The sequence below is a fragment of the Tamandua tetradactyla genome, chromosome 1 (assembly GCF_023851605.1).
Source record: "Tamandua tetradactyla isolate mTamTet1 chromosome 1, mTamTet1.pri, whole genome shotgun sequence".
In the NCBI taxonomy this organism is placed as follows: Eukaryota; Metazoa; Chordata; class Mammalia; order Pilosa; family Myrmecophagidae; genus Tamandua; species Tamandua tetradactyla.
Window position 1 is genome coordinate 50,204,663 of NC_135327.1, and position 24,931 is coordinate 50,229,593.

At 41.1% G+C, this 24,931-nt stretch overlaps 1 protein-coding gene across 1 annotated transcript in view; it reads right to left on the reverse strand.

Moving 5' to 3' along the window:
* SLX4IP (SLX4 interacting protein) overlaps positions 1-24,931 on the reverse strand; it is a 209,085-nt gene that overhangs the window by 10,506 nt on the left and 173,648 nt on the right. Inside the window, 2 exon segments of the mRNA XM_077115241.1 lie at positions 7,464-7,552; positions 10,340-10,417. Coding sequence (XP_076971356.1) covers positions 7,464-7,552; positions 10,340-10,417 — 167 coding nt within the window.

A 24,931-nucleotide genomic window follows, 5' to 3' on the forward strand; every position in this document is an offset into this window, starting at 1 on the left:
GTGGACCAGGGCATCTCACTGGCAAGTCTGAGAATTTGGGGGAGGCTATTTCACTTTGACCAGAAAAACACAGGGAAAATTTCAGGGCCCTCATAAATCCTACATTAATAATCCCCAGTTTAATAGTAGAAGAAGGGAAATATCTGTGAAAAAATAGACAGGAACTTAAGTGAAACCCCAAGCAGATGTGGCCCACCTCTGGGGTTCCCTGGTTACAAACATCTTCTCTGGGGAGATCAGTTCAAAACTGCTACCACCTACAGGAGACGTGACACCCTTCACAGCCAGACACCTTCTTCCTAACGCCTCACATGTGCCTGGGTGGGATGGGAGGGGAGGGAGGTGGGCAAACATGGAGCCAGCCATACTCTCCAGTGAGGCTGGCAAGAAGAGGTGCAGAAGCACTGGTCATTGTGAGAAACGAGGCATAAAAGCCAGTGAGAAGACATCACGGGCAGCTCTGTTTCATTTCAAAATTCTGCTCAGAGCTGGCCCTTTGCCCAGAGATGCTGAAGGAATTGCTCCGGACGTTTCCCTCTATGCAGTCAGCAAGGCCCCCTCTTTCCAACACTCGGATCCCATGACAGTAACAGCTTTTGTGGACGAGTCTGAGAACATCACCATCATTTATGACCTTGTTTCTGTGGGAAAATGAGTAACAAGTTCTAAATCATCTGTTTACTAACGAACCTTCCAAACAGAGTCTACTGGCACATCGAACTCTGTGTGGGGCTCTTGAGGCCCATAGCACCTTTGTGAATTCTGGTCTGAGATGCCCACTGTCCCCCAACTCCTGGTACTTGAGGCCACATCTCACTTTGAGTCCACTGGAGCTCCCAGAAATAAAAAGTGGTTGGCTGGGTGGTCTCTATTATTTTCTTTCTCCTCCTGCAGGTGTTCGTTAACAAGCTCCCACTGAAGGTCACAAGTTCGGACTCTCAACACCCCTTTCCTACCACTAAACTAGTTGGCTACATGCGGGTTTATCAATTAACATTTTTGTATTCCAATTTTTTATAGCAGCAAAAGGAAGCTGAGCTGGCAAGTAGAAGCCAATGAAAAACATCAGGGCTCTGAGTTTCTTGGGAAAGTAATCATCTGTGCAGACAGATACAATTAGGTATTTTTCTCATTTCAAGTGGGGAGGGTTAAAATGTATAGTAATAAGCTCATCTGGTATTAATGCTATTTAAATGAGCTCTTTCCCGGGAAGAATGGAGATGATGATATGGTGATGACAATTAATACTGCATAAGTGCTTTAGTGTTAACAAGATATTTTTATGCTCATTCTCTCACTTGATCCTTAGGAAATCTTAGCAAGCTTGTACGGCAAGCATGGCTGTCAACCGCTGCTTTACAGGTAAGGGGACGAGGGTCCAAGAAGCCAAAAAGCTTGTTAAAGGTTATCCAGTGAGTAAAGAAGAGGAGGTAGGAAAGCCAGAGTTTTTCATTTCAAAATCTGATTCCTTTTCTCCTTGTTTTATTCCCTGCCACATTTTTCCTAATTACATCTATAATCTAAATGGTGGTCAGAGGGAAATTAAAGCACATGGAAAGTTGTATTACAGGAGAAAAGCACAGCAGTTTAGAGGGCTCACATACAACCCATTCCAACTTTATCAGTACAGGGTGGTTCTCCTGGGGGGCCAGGAGAATGAGTACATCTCATTCACAAATACCACTGGCTGAACATCTGGGAAAAATTTATCACTAGAAAAGGAGAAAAATCCTCAGGGAACATACAAGCAAAGCATGGCTAGTCTTTTAAAACATGATTTCACTTGGGAGATACTTTTTCTTATCTCTGTCACAGCATGGAAAAACAGATGGAACCAACCAAGGACATCTCCATCCCCACCACAAGCATCTCCATCAGGACCACCCCCTCCAGGGCATCTCCATCAGGACCACCCCCCTTAGGTGTAGGTGGGTGGTGGTGTCAGCTGCATCCCTGACCCCAACCAGGGGAAACTGCCCAGCCAGGGCCCTGCTGAGGGTGGCCCTAATCTGTGCCCTAACTCTGGTGACCGTGTCCTGACGCTGAGCCCCTGCCACAGCTGGCTGGAAAAGGAGAGGGCAGCTGGCTCAGGGAAACAGCAGGCATCCAGAAGTCCCACCACTAAGGGGGCAAAAGGAGAACATGGTGCCTGAAGATACATCATGGTACCGTGTATTCTGACAGTGAGGGCCTTTCGTGGTGGCAGATTAAACATGTCTGTCCCCAACCAGCTAGATTCTGCTCAATGCATAGAATAAGGAGGATCACATCATAAACTAAAATAAATGGCATAAAATACCGGAAGAAAATATGAGTGATTAGTTCTTTAATTTTGAAGAAGGCAGAAACCATTATGGAAAACATACATGTGAGAACATAAAAGCCTACCATATGACAATGACATGCAAGCAAAAGATAAACGATAAACTCACAAAGAGTTGATTTATTTACCATATAAGAGGTTCTTACATGGTAAGGAGTCTGTGAAACACAAAGGCATCAATAGAAAAATGGACAGAAACAGACAAATAAAAAATGAATGGGGTCCTATTTAAAATAAAGACACGGACACTTCAGTTGGCAAGCATGAAACACGGCAGGACACACCAAATGGTAAATAGGTCATTTGTGTGGGAAGTTGTGGCCAATTTTCATTTTCTTTATATATATATGTGGATTCTAAATTTTCTTCCACACTTACTTGGGAAAGTAATCATCTGTGCAGACAGATATTACTAGGTATTTTTCTCATCACATGCACAATTTTGGTAATAAGAAAAAAGACTTTATCAGTTATTAAGTAAAAAATTAGGTTCAGAACTCTGGGAAATGTGAAATAAGGAAACAGCCTCTCCCATGCAAGGAACTTTCCTTACTTGCTAATGGAATCTCCTTTAAGGGCCTTCATGCGCAACATAAGCAGTTTCAGAACTTCAAAAAGAAATCACAAGAATGGATTTTTGAAGTCTACAATACACCATGAGAAACCTGAAAAATCATCCACTACTTAATTTAATCTTTTTAAAACCCACCAAAAAATGTATTTTTTTTCCTTGAATCCCTACTTATACATATGCAGAAATTTCCTTATAACAGCTAAATAATTCTGTCATCAGTGTACAGAAGCTAATTTTTCAGGAGTTCATTTTTTTCTAAAATGTTACCTTATAATTTATTTTTAACTTTTCTCAGATAAAATACCCGATTTTTCTTTTTTTTGGCATCACGATTTTTAAACCTATAAGTTATCTTTTTGTGCAAAATTATTTTAGGGATTTTACTTAGCTACATTCTCACCTGCTTTCTCTGATGGAAACTGAGTGCAGGACAGGAGCTCTGGAGCACACTGCCCCTCCCGGGACCAAGCAGGGGCACAGGGCTCCCAGGGGCAGGGAGCAGGCCCAGGAGCAACCCCTGCGTGCGCAGTTACTGCTTCTGGAGGCACCCTTCCTTTCTATTTTATGTTCAAAAACCAGAAGGAGAATTCTTTAACACTATGCAATAGACTGTCTTGAAGACAGTGTTCATTACAGGCTTAAATGTTCCTTCTCTGTCAGGCTGCCGCTGTAATCCCTGGATTGAGAGGATGTTGGGGGCGGGGTGGGGGGACCCTGGCCTGGTCTGTAGACCCCAGCAAGTGGCACCTTTCCCCTCGGCGACGACCACAGACGCCCAAGGCAAGGAGCCCAAACAGAACCTATGTGCCCATCTGTACACAGCTCTGGCACTAAACGTCCTTTTTCAGTTCCCCAAAAGGCTCATCAGTTTAGGTTTGAGACGCAGACAGGCAGCCTAAAAATGGGGACAGTCCCTCTGTATGGGCAGAAAGGATCCAACTGAATCAGGAAGGACACAGGTGTGGAATAATTACGTTGCTGACATCGCCAGGAGGCCCTTCAATGCCCTCGACCTGCCAGGCCATAGTAGGCTTCCTGAGGGAAAGGGCATGGTCCCCGTTTCTCAGCCTCCCCAAGGCCTGCCAGCGTTCCTGGCACAGGGTGAGCACTCAGCACGGTGTGCTACGATGTGATGGTAAGGGTGGAAGGGGTCTGTGGGCACTGGACAGAGTGGCGGTACCAACCCACCACAACACGGAAGCCCTGTGTTGATCCCAAAATGTCCCAGATCTGTACAGAAGTCTACGCTTAGTCATACAATTTCAATAAAGAAATAACAGAAAGAATACATAATAGTACATTTCCTCAAGGTACCAGGTTTCCCATCTGAGAAAGAGAACAGTCTCTGCAGAGGGGCCTCGGGTTTATAAATATGAAAGGGAATATAACTGAGTATAATAAAAACTTACTTTTTTTTTTTTTTTTAAATATTTTGGGGTGGGGGAGGGAGGGAGGGAGGGAAGAGATGAAGGAAAAAAGACTCCCAGCTACATTTCTAGTAGGAGGTAAAAAACAGACTACAGGGGCTTTGAGGTTTCTTATGAGAAACTCTAGTAAGAAAAATACAATGACTCACTTCATAATAATGCCCTTTCTTCCCCAAAGTACACATCACAGTTCCCATATCCACAGCACAGGGGCATTTGGTGCTCAGCTCTTGCAACAGAGCTACTCCCTGCATCACTGCCCGAGTGGACATGAGAGACACTGGAAGAAGGAGCCGACCTCCCTGGTGCAGTGGGCCATGCTTGATCTGCCCCCCAGGGAAGGTAGATTGTACCCCTTTACTGCCTGATCAGGAAGGACAGTTATGTGGCACCACCTATAAATGCTGGCTTCCTTGTCTATAGGCTGGGAGGGTCTCTGGACAGAGGAGTCCTGAGCCAGCACTCACAGATTTCCTAATAAATGTCACATGGACCCTGAGGATACAAAACGGGGGCGGGGGAGCAGGAAAAGGAAGCCATGACACTCCAGGCTATGACACTAATAAGGCACACAGGCTGCTGCCCAGGGACTCCCTCCCCCCGACACCCCATCACTTCTGTGACCCTGGCAGAGTGAGTTAAGTGAGCAGTTACAGGAAAATCACTGGAGTTTATTGCCAAAGAAATACCTCCAACACTGCTGCTACCCAGGGAGCCAACTCCCCAGGCTGGTCCACCTGGGTGTTCCCTGAGAATCATCAGCAAGGGAAAAGGGAATGGATCCTGCTCTTTGATGAATGTCAGTGTAAACTGATAAAAGAATTCAAAGCTGTAGGGAAGTTCAAGGAATACTCACAAGAGCCTGGCAGTATCGTTTTGAATATTTGAAGTATAATTCTCTCTGGTAAAAGGCATTTCAGGGAGGAAAGGGTGTTTATTGATCCTTAAAGAGCTAAGACAGGAAGAGTCTCCAGAGGTCAAATCCCCATGAGGATCAAGTTTTGGGGCACTTCTATGGAAGGACTGCAATTCGATGGGCAAGTTGCAGGAGAGGGCCCCTTACTTGACCTTGATGTTTTATCACTTCTAAGGTCGACAAGCTTAAGGAAGCAGTGGGCTGCAGAGCTGGGAGGGGAGGTGGACAGGTGTGCTCACTAGGCAGAAGGGGTGCACAGAGCCTGAGTTTCAGGGATGAAGGGTGACTACTGCTGGGTTTTGTCTGACTCACTTGTGGTTGGAACAGTGTGTGTGAAGGGGTGGTGAGAGGCAGGGAAAGGGCAATGAAGACAGACTGAGGAGAGCTAAAGAGAATCACTCAAAACAATGAATGATTCTCATGATGCAAATGGTATTTTTTCTTCCAGGCTAACCTGGTGAGCTCCAATGGAGTGTAATCACTACATATCAGAAGAGTTTCAAGCTATGGAAACAACTTGCTCAAGTAAAGGCTCAGACTGGTCAACTTTTCGGAATGACATTTAAGAGTCCTCCAGATTATATGATTTGAATCACAGCAGCCAAAGAAAACTTACATCTGTATAAATACCAGTGCCCTTAAGGGGATACTATTTCATTTGTATTGACTAATGTTTTAATTCTCCCTTAATAATGCAAGATATTAAGTATTAATATTTCAAATCAGATACAAGATCTAATTTCTTCTGTATTCCATCTGAAAGCAATAATACTTTTTGGTACAGTTAATTATGGTTTTTCTTAAACCATACAACCATTTCACTCTTGCTTTGAGAATCAGCTAAGCTATATGATATTTATAGTTGTATGCCAATAGCATCAGTCCTTTAGTATTTATTAAATTACTAAGATAACTCAACATCCCGGAAATGTCTCAAAGAACAATTAAGCTACAAATACTTTTCACCAAATTTGCTTCATTCATTTAATTTAATATACATGCTTCAGAGTTTTACTGTTGGATAAGGAGGAAGACATAAGCGTCTTCCTGGCTCTTTTGAAGAGCTACTCTGCTCCAAACAATGGTGTCTGAATTTAAATATAAGCTATCTGCTCTTTACTTTTCCTGGGTCTCTATTTACCCTTACAGCCTCTAAACACTTCTCCTGTGCATTTATTTAAGATGAGATAAAAAGCTGGTTCTCAATCACGTGGGCCAAATTTCACATCTCATAAAGATTAAAAATAATAAACATCAGAGGTAATCCAATATTCTGATAAATTATTTCAGAAGCATAATAATCATGTCAAACTTCATGGTCAGGTTTTTTTTTTTTCTTCTCTGTTAAACTTTCAGGTCATACACCTGAAAATATAAAGTAAAAAACTGCACAAATGTCAGCAGAGGTAAGTTCAGGTGGGCTGGGTTGTGACTTCAGAGAGACCCTTAAAGTGTGTGCTTAAGGATTATTTAAGGTAAGGGCTGTGTACACATGCGCACGCACACTCACACAAGGACACCCACTCATGTAAAGATACCCATCAAGTTGTATCTGTCAGGTTTAAAAGACAAAAGCTTTAAGCTGCAGCATCACAAGTGAGTTTTCTATTTCTATTTGTCTGAATTTATAAGGAACTCCAATGAAAGAAACAGGCCCTGGATGGAGCTCCAGTCTTATCACAGAAGACAGACAGAGGCAAAGAAAGACAGAGAGTCAGAAGAGACAGGGAGCAACTAAGAAAGAGGAAGAGAGCGAGAGTGAGAGTGTGAGAACCCTATCAGTTATGAAGTAATACACTGGGGAAACGCACTGCTTCTCATGAAAATCTCAGTGATTCATCATGGAATAAAATTCAAAAGCCAATGACCCCAGTGAAAGCTTCCAGTGGAACCATGTAGATTTTGCTTCATTTCATTTAAAGAATTTGCTTTATTTCATATAAATACTATTACAGGCACCATCACCACTTTTGTGGTATGTTGCTTCTTCATTTAAAATTGATAAGGTAAAGATATTGCTGAGCAAACTAAACGTGTAAGGGGTCCTTTGGTGGGGAACCATCAATCAGTTTTATGATGAAAAATATGGAGGATACTTTCAGTCCCTTAAAACATAGGTTGCGTGCTCAACCGCTGGATAACAACATAAGACCATTCTTTTTCCTTTTTTTACAACAGCTCAGCATTTAAGTAGACGTACTTGTAGAATTTTTTCATACATACCAATTCTTCATTCTGACTTGCCAAAAGATCCTGATTAAATGGAAGCTGACTGACACAGACCACAAATCTGTCAGGGAATACACGGAGTCCTGCACAAAATGAAGGAAGACAAGTTACCAAAGGCATCAAAACACTATGAACAGCAGAAACTCTTGGTCCCAGATTTTATGTTTCTTTATCTGAAGTTACAGCAGTATGTACACATGTATAAGACGCATGTCTCTTCTACGCCGCCCCCGCCCCTACACCATCAGTGTTTGCCATCAACAGGACAGGGCAAGTGCAAAGCTCTAGGGACTGCTAAGGAGGCTGCAGATCGGTCTACCTAAGTCCCCCAGCCAATATAATAAATTCATGAAACCCCAGGCAGGGCCTTTGCAGCCCTCCCTCCGTCAGTTTGCTGTGTTCTCTTTAGAATTCACATTTGGGAGTAACATTTTCTAATGAGCGGGTCGACTTTCACAGGAGGAAGAAGAAGAAGATGAGATAAAATTTAAAAGTATGACTTCTCAACATTCTTACTAGTTCTTACTAGTTCTCATTTCCCTGGTCAACTGGTCTTAGAGAGGTCTCCCAAACTGGAGGGCAAACTCCCCATCTGAATCAGCCTATGAAAACAGTAGTTTCTGTTAGGAATCAGTGATTCCCTGTTAAAGAAATGCTTAAATAAATGTGCCACACTAAAGATGATACACTACCTCACAATTACGTTAATCTGTTCATTATTACACTTCCTAAAACAAACCCACTGATCTCTGGGTGGGGAAGGCTGAATGAATCACAGAACTGGACTTGCCAACATTCAGTCAAAGGCACACAAAATGCCATCTGTGCCTCTCCTCTCACCTGTCCACTCATCCACTCATCCATCCGTTCACTCCTGCAGCCTCCAACCCAGCCCTGCAGTGACACCTGGAGTGAGGCTGAGCTGCTGCTAATAGTGTATATCCCAGGTGAGTGGATGGATGGGTGGGGGGGGGGGCAGGAGGGAGCAGTCTTCTTTTTTTCTTTATACTTGGTTTCATTGCTTGAATTTTTTTTAACAGTGTGCACGTATCATATTCATGACAGAAATAGTCATTTTCCTAACACTTCTGTTTTACATGTGACCCATTTTTATAAGACATATTACAGATCGGATAAATGAAGTCTTTTAAATATATTGCACATTTTCAGCAATGCATGACAATGTGAGGGTGCCGGCTGTTTGAGATAATAGTCTATTTCAATCTGATGTACTCTGAAGCACGCATGAAGGTGTCAATTATGCAGGCACACAAGTTAAACTCAGCTAACGCTGTACACTGCTGGGCTAGGTTAGGTTAAAACAAAATGCCTAAGCAGTTGATATCACAGCAACAGCACTCTTCTTCCTCCCATCTGAGCCACTGCTGTCTTCTTGGCGGTCACTCTTGCCCTCTTCCAATTCATCCCATTCAGTGCAAGCAGACGAACAGTTCTAATAAAACAGCTGCATTCACCCTGCTCAAAATCCCACCGTGGCTCCCCAGTGCCCACCACGTTATGTGCAAGCAGACAAAGCCCCCCAAGATCAGGGCCTGTTCCGCTGTCTGATCTAACCTCCCACTAGTGCTGCTCATGTGGAGAGCCCCCATTTCAGGCGGGGGCCTGGCTATGTGGAAACTCTGATCCCACGTGGCTAGTAATCTAGCTGGGTGACTAGGGATGAACTTGGAGAAGCCAGAAAACAACCCAATTATCTTCACAGTTATTCATTAATTTTTTAAATATCTAATTAACATAAATGGTAAGGAATCTGCTTCTCACTTTAAGGATAGGAAAACTGAGCCAAAGAATTCATTATTTGTTCAAAAATGAAATGACAAAAATGAAACAGAACAGTTCAACAGTGCACCAGAGTTAGAATTCAAAATTATCAGTTATGTCAACTAATTCCTTCTATTTGTACCACGGTTTCTTTCTCTGAAAAATAAGAAAGCTAGAATGGTAGATTTTTTAGCATTTGGTTACCAGATATATTTATATAAAGTACCAGCTGTGCCCCTTTACTTTGTCTAAGTCATAATTAGAAGTTGTATTATTTTAATATTTAAATAAAGTAAAAATATGGGCAACAGAAGTGACTATCAGGAAGGTAGCCAGGCTGTATTTTAACGGATGAAATGTAGACTGACTTCTTTTACTAACAGAACTGAATGAGACGGAAGGCCTCATATTGTGAGAGTAATCTATTAAAGCAACACTTAAAATTAATAAGGCATAGATAATCATAAAGTTTCCAAGAGCAAACAGATTTTTAAAAAAATCTATTTCATATCTTAAATACTCATCTAAGGAAGTTGAGCTAAATTTTCTTTCTAGAAAATTTTCTTTCTCAGATCCACCTGGAGAGCAGTCATTAGTGTCTGACTTTATTTTTGCTGGCTGAGCATGTCTGACATTTCCTCGGAGAACATCTTGACTTGGGGAAATGAGGGGGGAAAGCTGGCCCTGTCACACACCTGTGGAGGCTCTGGCAGCTCTGAGCTGGGAAAGCATCTCCACGTGCATACACTCGCCCCGCACACATCGCAGTGCCCGTGGTGCACACAGACGCTGGTGAACTGACTCATCGTTCAAGCGTGCGCTGAGTCACTGGAGATGCAACGAAAGTGCTGAGACCCATCAGGAAAGCCAAAGTGCAGTGGGGCTCAGGCCACTGTTCTCAGACAGGCAGTAAACACAGTTGAGAGTTGAAAAAGAAATAAAAAATGTTTGGAAATACTCTCAATTAGCACTTCAGTTAAATGAGAGCAATGATGCACATAGGAGTCTTCATTCCCTCATGTTTATTCCTTCTCTGGGATGAACTCACTGTGTAAAATGCCTGATGACCCAAGAAATGAGTTTCTCACCTCTGTGCCGTGAGCCCCCAATGCAGCGAAGGCGTATCCCTCTCTTGAGGAAATAGGCTGTGATCTGAAAACCATAACCTGAAAATGAAAGAGGACATCATTAGATTATAAGTTTGTTTGCCACTGAATCCCAGGGGCCCAGCGGAGGTCCTGCCACACAGCACACATTCAACAATTATTTAGCAAAGGGAAGACTAAAAGAGTCAATGGAGGGCCTCACTTGAGAGGAAGGGGTGAACGCCACAATTGTGACTCTTCCAGAAGAACTGCCCATAATCCCCAGGTGGTCCCTGGTCCCTTAATGGCTCAGCCACTTCATGTGTAAAATGGAGTAAATGAGGAGTTTTGACTGACATGCCTGAAAATCAGGCTTTTCAATTCATCATTTTCAGACTGAATGATGAATTCAGTCTGAGTTGGTACATACAGCTTAGCTACCTTCTGATACTTATTACTTATTAGCTTACAAAAAGAACTATTTGATATGTATTAGAATATGGGTGTATTTTGCCTGGAAACAAGTTATTCTAGTTCAAATACAGCAAAGCCTTAATATAGAATGAGGTGAAAAGAAATAAATGAATAAAATAAAAAAAATTCTCCAACCCACCAGATTGGCCTAAATGAAAAAGAAAAAGCACCAAATGTTGGCAAGAATGTGGAACAAGTAGAATTCTCATACACTGCAATTGGAGTGCAAGTGGGTGCAGCCACTTTGGGAAAAATGCTTGCACATTTACTAAACCTCCTCATAAGTATGAATATAGTGTTCACAGCAACACCCTTCACAATAGCTCTAAACTGGACCAATCAACGGTAGAATAAAAAAAAATTAGGATACAGTCACATAACGGCATACTACACTGCCCCTAAAACTGAATGACCTACAAATACAGACAACAGAAACAAATCTCACAGACTTTATAAAGGTAAGGGAAAAAAGCTTTGCCCAAAAAAGTGAAAATGGGGGATATTCTCATTCATCTTATGGGGGATTTGGTGGCAGAATTTCAAATGATTCATGGAAGTACCAGTGATGTTCCTTCCTCCCCACCTCTCTTTCCCATCCCTCTCTCTTAGGCACAAACTACTCTGTAGATGACTTTCCCGAAAAGATCAAGTAAAATCCTTCCTAGTTAACACAGTCAAGTACTTAGTGATAGAATGAAGACTGAAAAGCCCAGGAGAGAGGGGTGAAGGTCTCCAGGTTCTGAAACAGCCTCAGGAAATTGTTGACACTGACAGTACCTTATCCATGAACCGGACGGATGTGGGGGGTGGTAGGTGGGGAGTTGTAAGAAGCCCAACTTCCGACTCTCCGAAGTTCAGGATTAGAATTATTCTGAAATAACATCTATATAAAGAACACAAGTAAAGAAGTCTCCGCTTTCCCATACCGCATACTTCCTATAGTCCTGTAGAAAGACCCAGGACATCCACGACTGTGGACTTGACGTTCTGTCTAAACAAGCCATGGTTTTGACAGTGCAGTCACTGTGGTCACTGGGATTGCAAAATCACAGCAACACCTATGAAGACAATCTCCAGGTTTACGGAGATGAAATATATTTTTTCCTAGCACCCTTGAAAATAGATTGTATTTCGGTCCAGAGGTTTTCTTCTGCTGAAAATGTTAAGCACGAGGTGAATACTATTGGCATTACTCTGTTTTAAAAGTAACACGTGATGGTGGGGAGAGTGGAAGTGACGTCCACTTCTCTTCATCTGTCCTTCTGCTGGAGGAGGTGGAATTGAGAGAGGAGTCTTGTTGCGACTCACAAACAGAGCCACGTTTAAAACCGATTTCCACACAATGATTCCTAATCTGAGCCTTCCAAAAGACTGAATAAAAAAATGCATCTATGTTACTGTGCCTCTAGGTGATTAAGATTCAAATGGTATGTTCAAATTTTCAAAAATCTTTTCCCGCTTCCAGAGAAGATGGCGGCTTAGTAAGATGCGCGGATCTTAGTTCCTCCTCCAGAACAGCTACTAGGGGAGTAGAAACGATACAGTACAGCTCCCAGAGCAACGACAGAGATAAAAAAGACAGCGTACCCCATCCTGGAACGGCTGACTGGCTGAGAAAACCCACTCCGGTGAGATCGCCGAGGGGCGCGGGTTTTCCCGGGCGGGGCGGCAAGCGGCCGGAGTCCCTCCCATCCTCCGTCCCAGGCCAGCTGGGACAATTGGGCAGGCGGCCCCTCAAGCCGTGGTGGCTGGAGCCCCCACCACGCGCGGCCCCCCGGACCAACTGAGAGAATTGGATCGGAAATCCCCAGGCCGCAGAGAACGGTGACCGGGGGGGGGTGCCTTCCAAACACGTGACTCCCCGGATCGGCTGGGAACAGTGCACTCTCCCGGGCCGCGGCGGCTGGTGCCCTCCCGCCACGCTTGGCGCCCCGGGCCAACTAGGAAATTTGGACGGGCGCTCTCATGGGCTGCGGTGGCCGGCGACCCTCCCGCGTTCGGACCCCCGGGCAGGCTGGCACTCTTTCAAGCTGCTTCGGCTGGCGAATCTCCCCCAAGGCGAGAGTTTTCCAAAGTTAAAGGACCCACACCACCTTTTACTGGTGGGAACCGCGGACAAACATGTGCCACGAGCGCCACCTACTGGGCAGGATAAGAAAAACAGAACCCAGAGATTTCACAGAAAAATCTTTCAACCTGTTGGGTCCAACACCCAGGGAAATCTGACTACATGCCCAGAAGCCAGCAGAAGATAACGGATCATGCTCAGAAAATTGAAAATATGGCCCAGTCAAAGGAACAAACCAATAGTTCAAATGAGATACAGGAGCTGAGACAACTAATGCTGAATATACGAACAGAAATGGAAAACCTCTTCAAAAAAGAAATCGATAAATTGAGGGAGGACATGAAGAAGACATGGACTGAACAAAAAGAAGAAATAGAAAAACTGGAAAAAAAAATCACAGAACTTATGGAAGTGAAGGATAAAGTAGAAAAGATGGAAAAAACAATGGATATCTACAATGATAGATTTAAAGAGACAGAAGATAGAATTAGCGATTTGGAGGATGGCACATCTGAATTCCAAAAAGAAACAGAAACTATCGGGAAAAGAATGGAAAAATTTGAACAGGGTATCAGGGAACTCAAGGACAATATGAACCGCACAAATATACGTGTTGTGGGTGTCCCAGAAGGAGAAGAGAAGGGAAAAGGAGGAGAAAAACTAATGGAAGAAATTAGCACTGAAAATTTCCCAATTCTTATGAAAGACCTAAAATTACAGATCCAAGAAGTGCAGCACACCCCAAAGAGATTAGACCCAAATAGGCGTTCTCCAAGACACTTACTAGTTAGAATGTCAGAGGTCAAAGAGAAAGAGAGGATCTTGAAAGCAGCAAGAGAAAAACAATCCATCACATACAAGGGAAACCCAATAAGACTATGTGTAGGTTTCTCAGGAGAAACCATGGAAGCTAGAAGACAGTGGGATGATATATTTAAATTACTAAAAGAGAAAAACTGCCAACCAAGACTTCTATATCCAGCAAAATTGTCCTTCAAAAATGAAGGAGAAAATAAAACATTTATAGACAAAAAGTAATTGAGAGAATTTGTGACCAAGAGACCAGCTCTGCAAGAAATACTAAAGGGAGCACGAGAGTCAGCTACGAAAAGACAGAAGAGAGAGGTATGGAGAAGAGTGTAGAAAGAAGGAAAGTCAGATATGATATATATAATACAAAAGGCAAAATGGTATAGGAAAATATTATCCAAACAGTAATAATACTAAATGTTAATGGAATGAATTCCCCAATCAAAAGACATAGACTGGCAGAATGGATTAAAAAACAGGATCCTTCTATATGCTGTCTACAGGAAACACATCTTAGACCCAAAGATAAACATAGGTTGAAAGTGAAAGGTTGGGAAAAGATATTTCATGCAAATAACAACCAGAAAAGAGCAGGAGTAGCTATACTAATATCCAACAAATTAGACTTCAAATGTAAAACAGTTAAAAGAGACAAAGAAGGACACTATCTACTAATAAAAGGAACAATTAAACAAGAAGATGTAACAATCATAAATATTTACGCACCGAACCAGAATGCCCCAAAATACGTGAGGAATACACTGCAAACACTGAAAAGGGAAATAGACACATATACCATAATAGTTGGAGACTTCAATTCACCACTCTCATCAACGGATGGAACATCTAGACAGAGGATCAATAAAGAAATAGAGAATCTGAATATTACTATAAATGAGCTAGACTTAACAGACATTTATAGGACATTACATCCCACAACAGCAGGATACAACTTTTTCTCAAGTGCTCATGGATCATTCTCAAAGACAGACCATATGCTGGGTCACAAAGCAAGTCTCAACAAATTTAAAAAGATTGAAATCATACACAACACTTTCTCAGATCATAAAGGAATAAAGTTGGAAATCAATAATAGGTAGAGTGCCAGAAAATTCACAAATACGTGGAGGCTCAACAACACACTCTTGAACGGCCAGCGGGTCAAGGAAGAGATTACAAGAGAAATTAGTAAATATCTCGAGGCGAATGAAAATGAAAACACAACATACCAAAACCTATGGGACGCAGCAAAGGCAGTGCTAAGAGGGAAATTTATTGCCCTAAATGCCTATATCAAAAAAGAAGAAAGGGCAAAAATTCAGGAATTAACTGTCCACTTGGAAGAACTGGAGAAAGAACAGTAAACTAACCCCAAAACAAGCAAAAGGAAAGAAATAACAAAGATTAGAACAGAAATAAATGAAATTGAGAACATGAAAACAATAGAGAAAATCAATAAGACCAGAAGTTGGTTCTATGAGAAAATTAATAAGATTGATGGGCTCTTAGCAAGATTGACGAAAAGAAGAAGAGAGAGGATGCAAATAAATAAGATCAGAAATGGAAGAGCAGACATAACCACTGACCTCACAGAAATAAAGGAGGTAATAACAGGATACTATGAACAACTTTATGCTAATACATACAACAATGTAGATGAAATGGACAAGTTCCTAGAAAGGCATGAACAACCAACTTTGACTCAAGAAGAAATAGGCAACCTCAACAAACCAATCACAAGTAAAGAAATTGAATCAGTCATTCAAAAGCTCCTAAAAAGAAAAGTCCAGATCAGACGGCTTCACATGTGAATTCTATCAAACATTCCAGAAAGAATAAGTACCAACCCTGCTCAAACTCTTCAAAAAAATTGAAGTGGAGGGAAAGCTACCTAATTCATTCTATGAAGCCAACATCACCCTCATACCAAAACCAGGCAAAGATATTACAAAAAAAGAAAACTACAGACCAATCTTTCTAATGAATATAGATGCAAAAATCCTCAATAAAATTCTAGGAAATCGTATCCAACAACACATTAAAAGAATTATACATCATGACCAGGTAGGATTCATCCCAGGTATGCAAGGATGGTTCAACATAAGAAAATCAATTAATGTAATACACCATATCAACAAATCAAAGCAGAAAAAATCACATGATCATCTCAATTGATGCAGAGAAGGCATTTGACAAGATTCAACATCCTTTCCTGTTGAAAACACTTCAAAAGATAGGAATACAAGGGAACTTCCTTAAAATGATAGAGGGAATATATGAAAAACCCACAGCTAATATCATCCTCAATGGGGAAAAATTGAAAACTTTCCTAAGATCAGGAACAAGAAAAGGATGTCCACTATCACCACTATTATTCAACATTGTGTTGGAGGTTCATTGTGTTGGAGCCAGAGCAATTAGACAAGAAAAAGAAATACAAGGCATCAAAATTAGAAAGGAAGAAGTAAAACTATCACTGTTTGCAGACAATATGATACTATACGTCGAAAACCCGGAAAAATCCACAACAAAACTACTAGAGCTAATAAATGAGTACAGCAAAGTAGCAGGTTACAAGATCAACATTCAAAAATCTGTAGCATTTCTATACACTAGTAATGAACAAGCTGAGGGGGAAATCAAGAAACGAATCCCATTTACAATTGCAACTAAAAGAATAAAATACCTAGGAACAAATTTAACTAAAGAGACAAAAAACCTATATAAAGAAAACTACAAAAAACTGTTTAAAGAAATCACAGAAGACCTAAATAGATGGAAGGCCGTACCGTGTTCATGGATTGGAAGACTAAATATAGTTAAGATGTCAATCCTACCTAAATTGATCTACAGATTCAATGCAATACCAATCAAAATCCCAACAACTTATTTTTCAGAAATAGAAAAACCAATAAGCAAATTTATCTGGAAGGATAGGGTGCCCCGAATTGCTAAAAACATCTTGAGGAAAAAAAATGAAGCTGGAGGTCTCGCGCTGCCTGCCTTTAAGGCATATTTTGAAGCCACAGTGGTCAAAACAGCATGGTGCTGGCATAAAGATACATATATCGACCAATGGAATCGAATAGAGTGCTCAGATATAGACCCTCTCATCTACGGACATTTGATCTTTGATAAGGCAGTCAAGCCAACTCACCTGGGACAGAACATCTCTTCAATAAATGGTGCCTAGAGAACTGGATATCCATATGCAAAAGAATGAAAGAAGACCCATATCTCATACCCTATACAAAAGTTAACTCCAAATGGATCAAAGATCTAAACATTAGGTCTAAGACCATAAAACAGTTAGAGGAAAATGTTGGGAGATATCTTATGAAACTTACAATTGGAGGCGGTTTTATGGACCTTAAACCTAAAGCAAGAGCACTGAAGAAGGAAATAAATAAATGGGAGCTCCTCAAAATTAAACACTTTTGTGCATCAAAGAACTTCATCAAGAAAGTAGAAAGACAGCGTACAGAATGGGAGACAATATTTGGAAATGACATATCAGATAAAGGTCTAGTATCCAGAATTTATAAAGAGATTGTTCAACTCAACAACAACAAAAAGACAGCCAATCCAATTACAAAATGGGAAAAAGACTTGAACAGACACCTCTCAGAAGAGGAAATACAAATGGCCAAAAGGCACATGAAGTGATGCTCAGTGTCCCTGGCCATTAGAGAAATGCAAATCAAAACCACAATGAGATATCATCTCACACCCACCAGAATGGCCATTATCAACAAAACAGAAAATGACAAGTACTGGAAAGGATGCGGAGAAAGAGGCACACTTATCCACTGTTGGTGGGAATGTCAAATGGTGCAACCACTGTGGAAGGCAGTTTGGCGGTTCCTCAAAAAGCTGAATATAGAATTGCCATACGACCCAGCAATACCATTGCTGGGTATGTACTCAAAGGACTTAAGGGCAAAGACACAAACGGACATTTGCACACCAATGTTTATAGCAGCGTTATTTACAATTGCAAAGAGATGGAAACAGCCAAAATGTCCATCAACAGAAGAGTGGCTAAACAAACTGTGGTATATACATACGATGGAATATTATGCAGCTTTAAGACAGGATAAACTTATGAAGCATGTAATAACATGGATGGACCTAGAGAACATTATGCTGAGTGAGTCTAGCCAAAAACTAAAGGACAAATACTGTGTGGTCCCACTGATGTGAACAGACATTCGAGAATAAACTTGGAATATGTCATTGGTAACAGAGTCCAGCAGGAGTTAGAAACAGGGTAAGATAATGGGTAATTGGAGCTGAAGGGATACAGACTGTGCAACAGGACTAGATACAAAAACTCAAAAATGGACAGCACAATAATACCTAATTGTAAAGTAATCATGTTAAAACACTGAATGAAGCTGCATCTGAGCTATAGTTTTTTTTTTTACTATTATTATTACTTTTATTTTTTTTCTCTATATTAACATTCTATATCTTTTTCTGTTGTGTTGCTAGTTCTTCTAAACCGATGCAAATGTACTAAGAAACGATGATCATGCATCTATGTGATGATGTTAAGAATTACTGATTGCATATGTAGAATGGTATGATTTCTAAATGTTGGGTTAATTTCTTTTTTACGTTAATTAATAAAAAAAAATTCAAAAAAAAAATCTTTTCCCTATACAAAATCATTAACAATAAAACTTTATTATGAGGAAAGAGCTAAATCTGAAGCTTATCATAAAAGCTACACGTCTGAGGGGAGGCAACTTGCTACCTGGAGAACATCATCTCTGTTATATCTAAATCCTATTTGGACTGCTTAACAAAGTCTCCATACAACACCTTCTCCTGAAAAATGAAGCACTCATAAGGCAGGGTCTAACTAAGAGATTTATTACTGAAATTACTGAGGCGACTGAGTTCATTGAAACCGTGTCCCCTCCACTCTCGACCACCAGGACTGGCTTATGTTAAAGTAGGAGAAATGGCCAATTTAATATGCGAAAAATATTTGCACCTGCTTAGTCTGAATTCCACTGGTCATATGAAACTTGAAGAGAGATTAAACACAAAAGGTACTTGTGTCAGTACTGATGGCAAAGTGATTTTGATATATAAACAGAGAAAATTCCTGCTTCCTGAAACATACTGAACTGAAATGCTTAGGGGAGATGTATTTCAATTTATCTACAAGCAGTGGATAAAGGTTACATCCTTATCTCTGCTCTTAGTGAAATTGGCTTTGGAGGACCACTGAGATTTTTACATGCTCAGGACTAAAGTCAAGCTTCTCTACGTTCTAAAGGTAAACAGCAGTTGGGCAAAGAATCTCAGAGCCCCCAGCAACCCAGCTGGCCACACTGGTTTCTAAATCCAGAGGGCCTGGGTCAGTAGGGGAACAGGGGAAAATAAGGCAAGATGGGAATCACAAAGTGATAAGCTTCATATATGAAAACTACCTGACAAAAGTATTCCAAGATAATGAGGCACATTTAAGGACATCTGTCTTCTTGCTAACCATTGTGGTCCTCCTAAATCCGTGAACACTACCTATATAGGAAGAGACTGGGATTAAAGGGTAGATGGCTTCGTAACAGAAGCATCTTTCCATTGGAAGTTTTCAGGAATGCATATTTCTGGAAATAAGTTATACTTATGAATCGCTTCATGTCATGCAACTGCCCAGTGGCAACAAGAATTCACCATCTCCCCTGGCTTCCCCGCATTCCAGAGGTCTCCAGGCTCTGGGCTGCCTCCTGAGTCGCCTGCTCTGTACAGAGCTGCTGGGTTCTGCTCCCACCCCACAGCGGAGCCCAACCTGTTTCCACATTAACTTTCTTCTAGCTCACCTGGTTTTCGCCAAACAGATTCCAAGAAGAAAAAAGGGGGGGGGGGGGGGCAGTGGGGGTGGTAGTGTGGAGGTGCAGGGATCGGTAATGCTCCTGAGAGGAAAAGAAAGCATGCTCCGTGTTTTAAGAGCAAACCAGAATTCTGCCATTTTATTTCATACTCTGTCTAAAGCAAACTGCTCCAAAAAGTGTCTTATTAGAAATGCATAGATCTCAGGAAGAGAAAGGCAAAAATAGCAATAAAAAATTCATACACAATTGGAACAAATTCCCTCCTGTCTTAGCAAGGCAGCAGAGGTGTTAAGCAGTGCAACGTCCTGTGAGTAAGGAATTTTCAGGGAGTGGTCACTTATTGGGTTGTTACACTTCACAATCCCAGGACAACTGACAGCAAATATCTCATATGGAGTTTTTCCTGCCAGACTATTTGGCCTCAACTTGTCTTCCTGTGGACGCATGGCCAAGGTGACCTGAGCTCCCCCAAGGCTGCCATGGGGAGACCATGGCACAGGGTGGAAGGGTAGAAAGCTCCTCCCACCACTGCCATAGGACCATTCACAGGAGGGCCTGGCACTGCTCCGGGGGGCTCCCCCTCCACCTGCGTGACTCCCCTTCTACCTGCGTGACTCCCCCTCCACCTGCGTGACTCCGCCTTCACCTGCGTGACTCCCCCTCCACCTGCGTGACTCCCCCTCCACCTGTGTGACTCCCCCTCCACCTGCGTGACTCCCCTTCCACCTGTGTGACTCCTCCGGCAAAACCTTCTCCCACAGCACAGGCAGGCTAAAGGGGACGTACTGGAACCCCAAATACTCCCCTCCCTGAGATGACATCTTCGTGACTATCATCACTTGTACAATGACGAAAAATGGCACAGTCAGAAAAGTAGAAAACTGTCACAAATGCTACAAAACTCACATCTAGATCCAACAATGCTTAATATATTGTCATATTTCATAAATACATTTGCTTAACCATTTCAAATAAATTAGACACGTGACACTTCATTCCTAAATATTCCAGCATACACTCTCAAACAGCAGGCACGTTCTCCTGCCTCGCCAAAGTACTGTTATCTCAACAAATGATCGTGACATTGCTACTCGGATAACCAGCCCGTATTCAAATTTCTCCAGCTATCTTCAAAATGAACATCGCTGATTTTTCCCCGTGAACTAGGATCCAACCAAAGATCGCACTCTGCATTTGCTCATGTCTCCCTCTCTCTCTTCCGTAGCTGTGACCTTTTGAAGAGATGAGGCCAGTTATCTTTAGAGAATGACCTCTACTCTGGATTTGGACATATTATTTTCTTCTTAAGTTTAGTTGCCTAAATGCAGTTTTCTAACCTGCCTATTCTCTTACAATACCAGCCTTTTAAAATTCGGATTTCTTTGTTAACTGCTATAGGAAACTACAGGTTCAAACTAAAGGTGTAATTATAATTCAAAATACGGTACATAAATGACTTGAAGATTTAAACTCAAATATAATTTCAAACAAATCAAATCTTAAATTTGCAGATCCTTAAAATGTTAGCAAAGGTAAGGTCACCTAAGGAGGTTGGGGGGTGACAATCTGTCTACATCTGCACTGACCCAGAGGCTGTTTTGCCCCCCAGTTCTGGGATAAGACTTTCAGTCTGAGGTCCTGGACCAGTTGTCTTCTCCATCTGAAGATTTGGGTAAGATTTAATGAGAGGGTAGGAAGGAAGGGGCTGAAAGGACTGAGTAGAGACCATGTCTTATGGCTAGGCTGGACTGGGAACAACTGATAGGGTTGACAGATGGAGGATACATGTGTTGTAAAGCTATTTCATTCAGGAAAAATGAACTTTTAACTCATGATTTCTGAAACTGTCCCCTGGGAATGTACATCAGTTCTCATCAGAAGGGAAGAAAATTGGTACGTTTGATGTCACTATTTAAAACATAAAGAGAAGCTAAGTGTACAAGAGGGACTTTGAAAAAAAAAACCTTTGTGGGACCTTTTGAAATATGTTATAGGCCTAAGACTGCCCTCTGCCTCGGCTGGTGATGGGTGGGGTTGAAGAAAGGGGTTGTTCTGTGGGAACTGAAAAATAAAGGGTCCTGATATGAGTTTAAGAATACGCACTCAGGATCCTGGTCTAAGACCACAAGTAGGAAAAAATTTGGGTGGTGAAGTGGAATATTTGGTCCTGGGCTAAAAATCTCACTTATTACCCAAGACATTTAGAGACTACAAAAAGGTTCCCTTGAGATAACATTTCATGTCCTTAAATAAGGACAGTACTGGACTCTGAGTCACAATAAAACTATGTCTATCTGATGCCAAAACAAATGGGACACACTGGCTTGTTCCATGGAAAAAAAAAAAAGGAAAAGAAAAGAAATAGAAAAAACTGTGAAGAAGTACTTGAGGCCAAATTTATGTCAAAAAACTAAATTTTCTACCTGTCAGTTCATTGAATTTATATGTAAACCCACAGGCTGCATGCACAATTTTATTTCCCATGGGGGCCACCAGTGACTGTAAAAACAAACAAAAAAGTTTCTCAGGGCAGACGTGAATAAAATGAAAACAAATTGAGGCATTATCACTTTGGATATCTTTCCCATCCCCCATCCCCACTTTCTGGTAATAAAATATGTCTTTAACATTAAATATGAAAAGCATCCTTAGATACTATGCAAGCATAGATGAAATGATACACAGAACTACGGTTCCTTTCCACCACACGAACTCTCAGAGACCACACATCCTGGAGCCTACACAACACAGTGGACTCAGGAAAGTCTGCGTCCTCTACCAGACCCTTCACTCATCTGTAAATAAACATGCATTAAAAAAAAAAAACAACAGAGATTGTTAATGAACTTTCCAAATAAGGTATCTGTTGTTTGAACTGTTGGCTGCGCAGACCAGCCCCCTCAGCAACAGCTTTCACCTTCCCGGACTGAGGCATGGCAGGCTGGGTGAGTCTACCCTCTGGGGCTGTCCTGTCTGGAGGGTCCATTCCATTCTTGAGCCTACACGGTCAAGTGCAAGGAGAAGACGAGTTCTTAAGTCCCTGGATGATCCTCCCAGGAGAACGGGACCCACAACAGAAGCAACCTGGAGAAGCCATGAAGCTCACCTCCCCCTCCTCAGACAGGACCATATTTAAACCATATCTTAAAAACAGCACCACAAGGCCAGAAGAGAAGATGCTGCCCCCTGTGCCTCAGTTCTTCCTCTATCATGTGAATCTCTAGGCTGCAAAGTTAAGTGCCCAACAGGCAAGGTAGGTGACAAGAATGGCTGAGTTTTGACTATGGAGAAGTGGAAAGGGTGCATGCCTCATCTCAACAGATAGCAGCGACTCCATGCCACTCACTGGCTGTCACTGGAAAGTAGGGCACCAAGGTGCTAGTTTTAGGCCTTTCCAGAAAAGCTGGAAATGCAGAATTTTACATGAAATCTCCCAAATTTTAAATGAGCAATGGATTCAAACTTTTAAAATATACCGTGCCATCCAAATAAAACATTTCTGAGTGCCAACTCAGCTTCACGCTGCCAAGTGGCAACCTCTAATCCAAATTGCTCATACTTCAGTGGAAGTTCACTTTCTCGTACTCTGTCCACAGCACAGTGGAAAGAAGACTGCTACTACCAAATGCTTGAAGGTGGGTATTCAGTTTCAATTCAGTCATTGATTTTAAGCTAAATAAACCCAGGTCCTTAACTTCATTAAAAAGGGAATGTTTCTCAACATTTAAATCATCCTTCTAAGTGCTGGCATTAAAAATACTCAGTTAAGGGTCTGACTCAATGTGCGGGATAAAGGAAAGACAAGTTTAGATGTTTTTAAGGTATGGCATTAGAAATTTAATTATATTAGAAGTTCATTTAGAAATTATATCAGTGTGTGGTATCTGAATTGAAATATGACAAAAGTTACATTAATTTTAAAAGGAACTTGAAAAGATTAAGCTCTGTTCTTGGCTAGGAAGGCTAACTATTATAAACATATGAATTGTTCCCATATTCATTTATTTAACAAATATGTACTGAGTGCCTAATAAGTACCAGACAATCCCAACCAAAATCAAAATGAAATTGTTATTTTTCTTTTGTGAGGGGAGGAGGAGGTTTGGAGGTTGCCAGGGTGAGCTACCACTTTACACCTGCAAGGATCGCTACCATTAAAAAACTAGAGTAGGAGAAAATGCAGAGAAATTGGAATCCTAGTGCACTGCTGGTAGGAATGCAAAATGGTGCAGCCACTGTGGAAAGCAATATGGTGTCCCTCAAAAAGTTAAATATAGACTTACAACATTAAGTAATTACCTGGCAATTCTACTTCTAGGTACATACCCAAAGAAAGTGTAAAAAGTCTCAGACAGACACTTGTATATCAGTACGTACAGCAGCATTACTCACATTAGTCAAAAGGTGGAAACAACTTAAGTGCCTACCAACAAATGAATGGATAAACAAACGGATGAACAAAATGAGGTATGTATACAAAGTGGAATATTACTCAGCAGTAAGAAGGAACAACATTCTGAGACAATTGCAACATGGAAAAGCCTTGAAAACATTATGCTCAGTGAAATAAGCAAGATGCATAAGGACAAATATTGTATGATGTCACTTACAAGAAATGTCTAAAAATAGTAAGTCTTGACAGAAAGTAGGTTCCTAGAAAATAGGGAGAGGGGAGTGTATGATGAATATGGAAGGTGTGTAAATAAAATTAATTTAAAATATTTTTTCTAATTAAAAATTAGATTTGAAGTAGCTTAAAAAAACTCAAAAAACAGAAAAGTATAAAGTGAAAGTTAAATCAGGAATAATCTGACTACTCAGTCACTTTTGTCATCTAGACCTTTTCTCAACATATACAATCACACATATATTCTTATTTCTTTTTATAAAAATGAAATCAGGGTGGGCCACGGTGGCTCACTGGCAGAGTTTTCGTCTGCCATGCCAGAGACCCAGGTTCCATACCTGGTGCATGCTCATGTGAAAAAGAAAAAGAAATTATACGATATATATTGCTTTACAACTCGATTTATTAAAAAACTCAATGTTTTGGACATTGTCTTTGTACATGTTATAAGTTAGGAATCAATTTTTCTCCTTTCCCAAATGAACAACCAATTGGATAATTCCATAACAGATGGCAGGATATATTTTCCCCACAGATCTGCAATGCCAGCTTTGTCATATGTAGGCTTTCTTTTCTGTGTGATTTTATTGCATTGATTTATCAGCTGATACACGTTAATTATCTGAGCTTTATTAATGATAAATCTTAATATCTTAGCACTTTGAAAAGTTATTCTTTTTTTTTTGGTTTTCATTTAAAAAAAATTTTTTAAGACAAACTGTATTTTTCTTTCTGCTGCTTTTATGATCTCTTTTAAGTCTTTAGTGTTT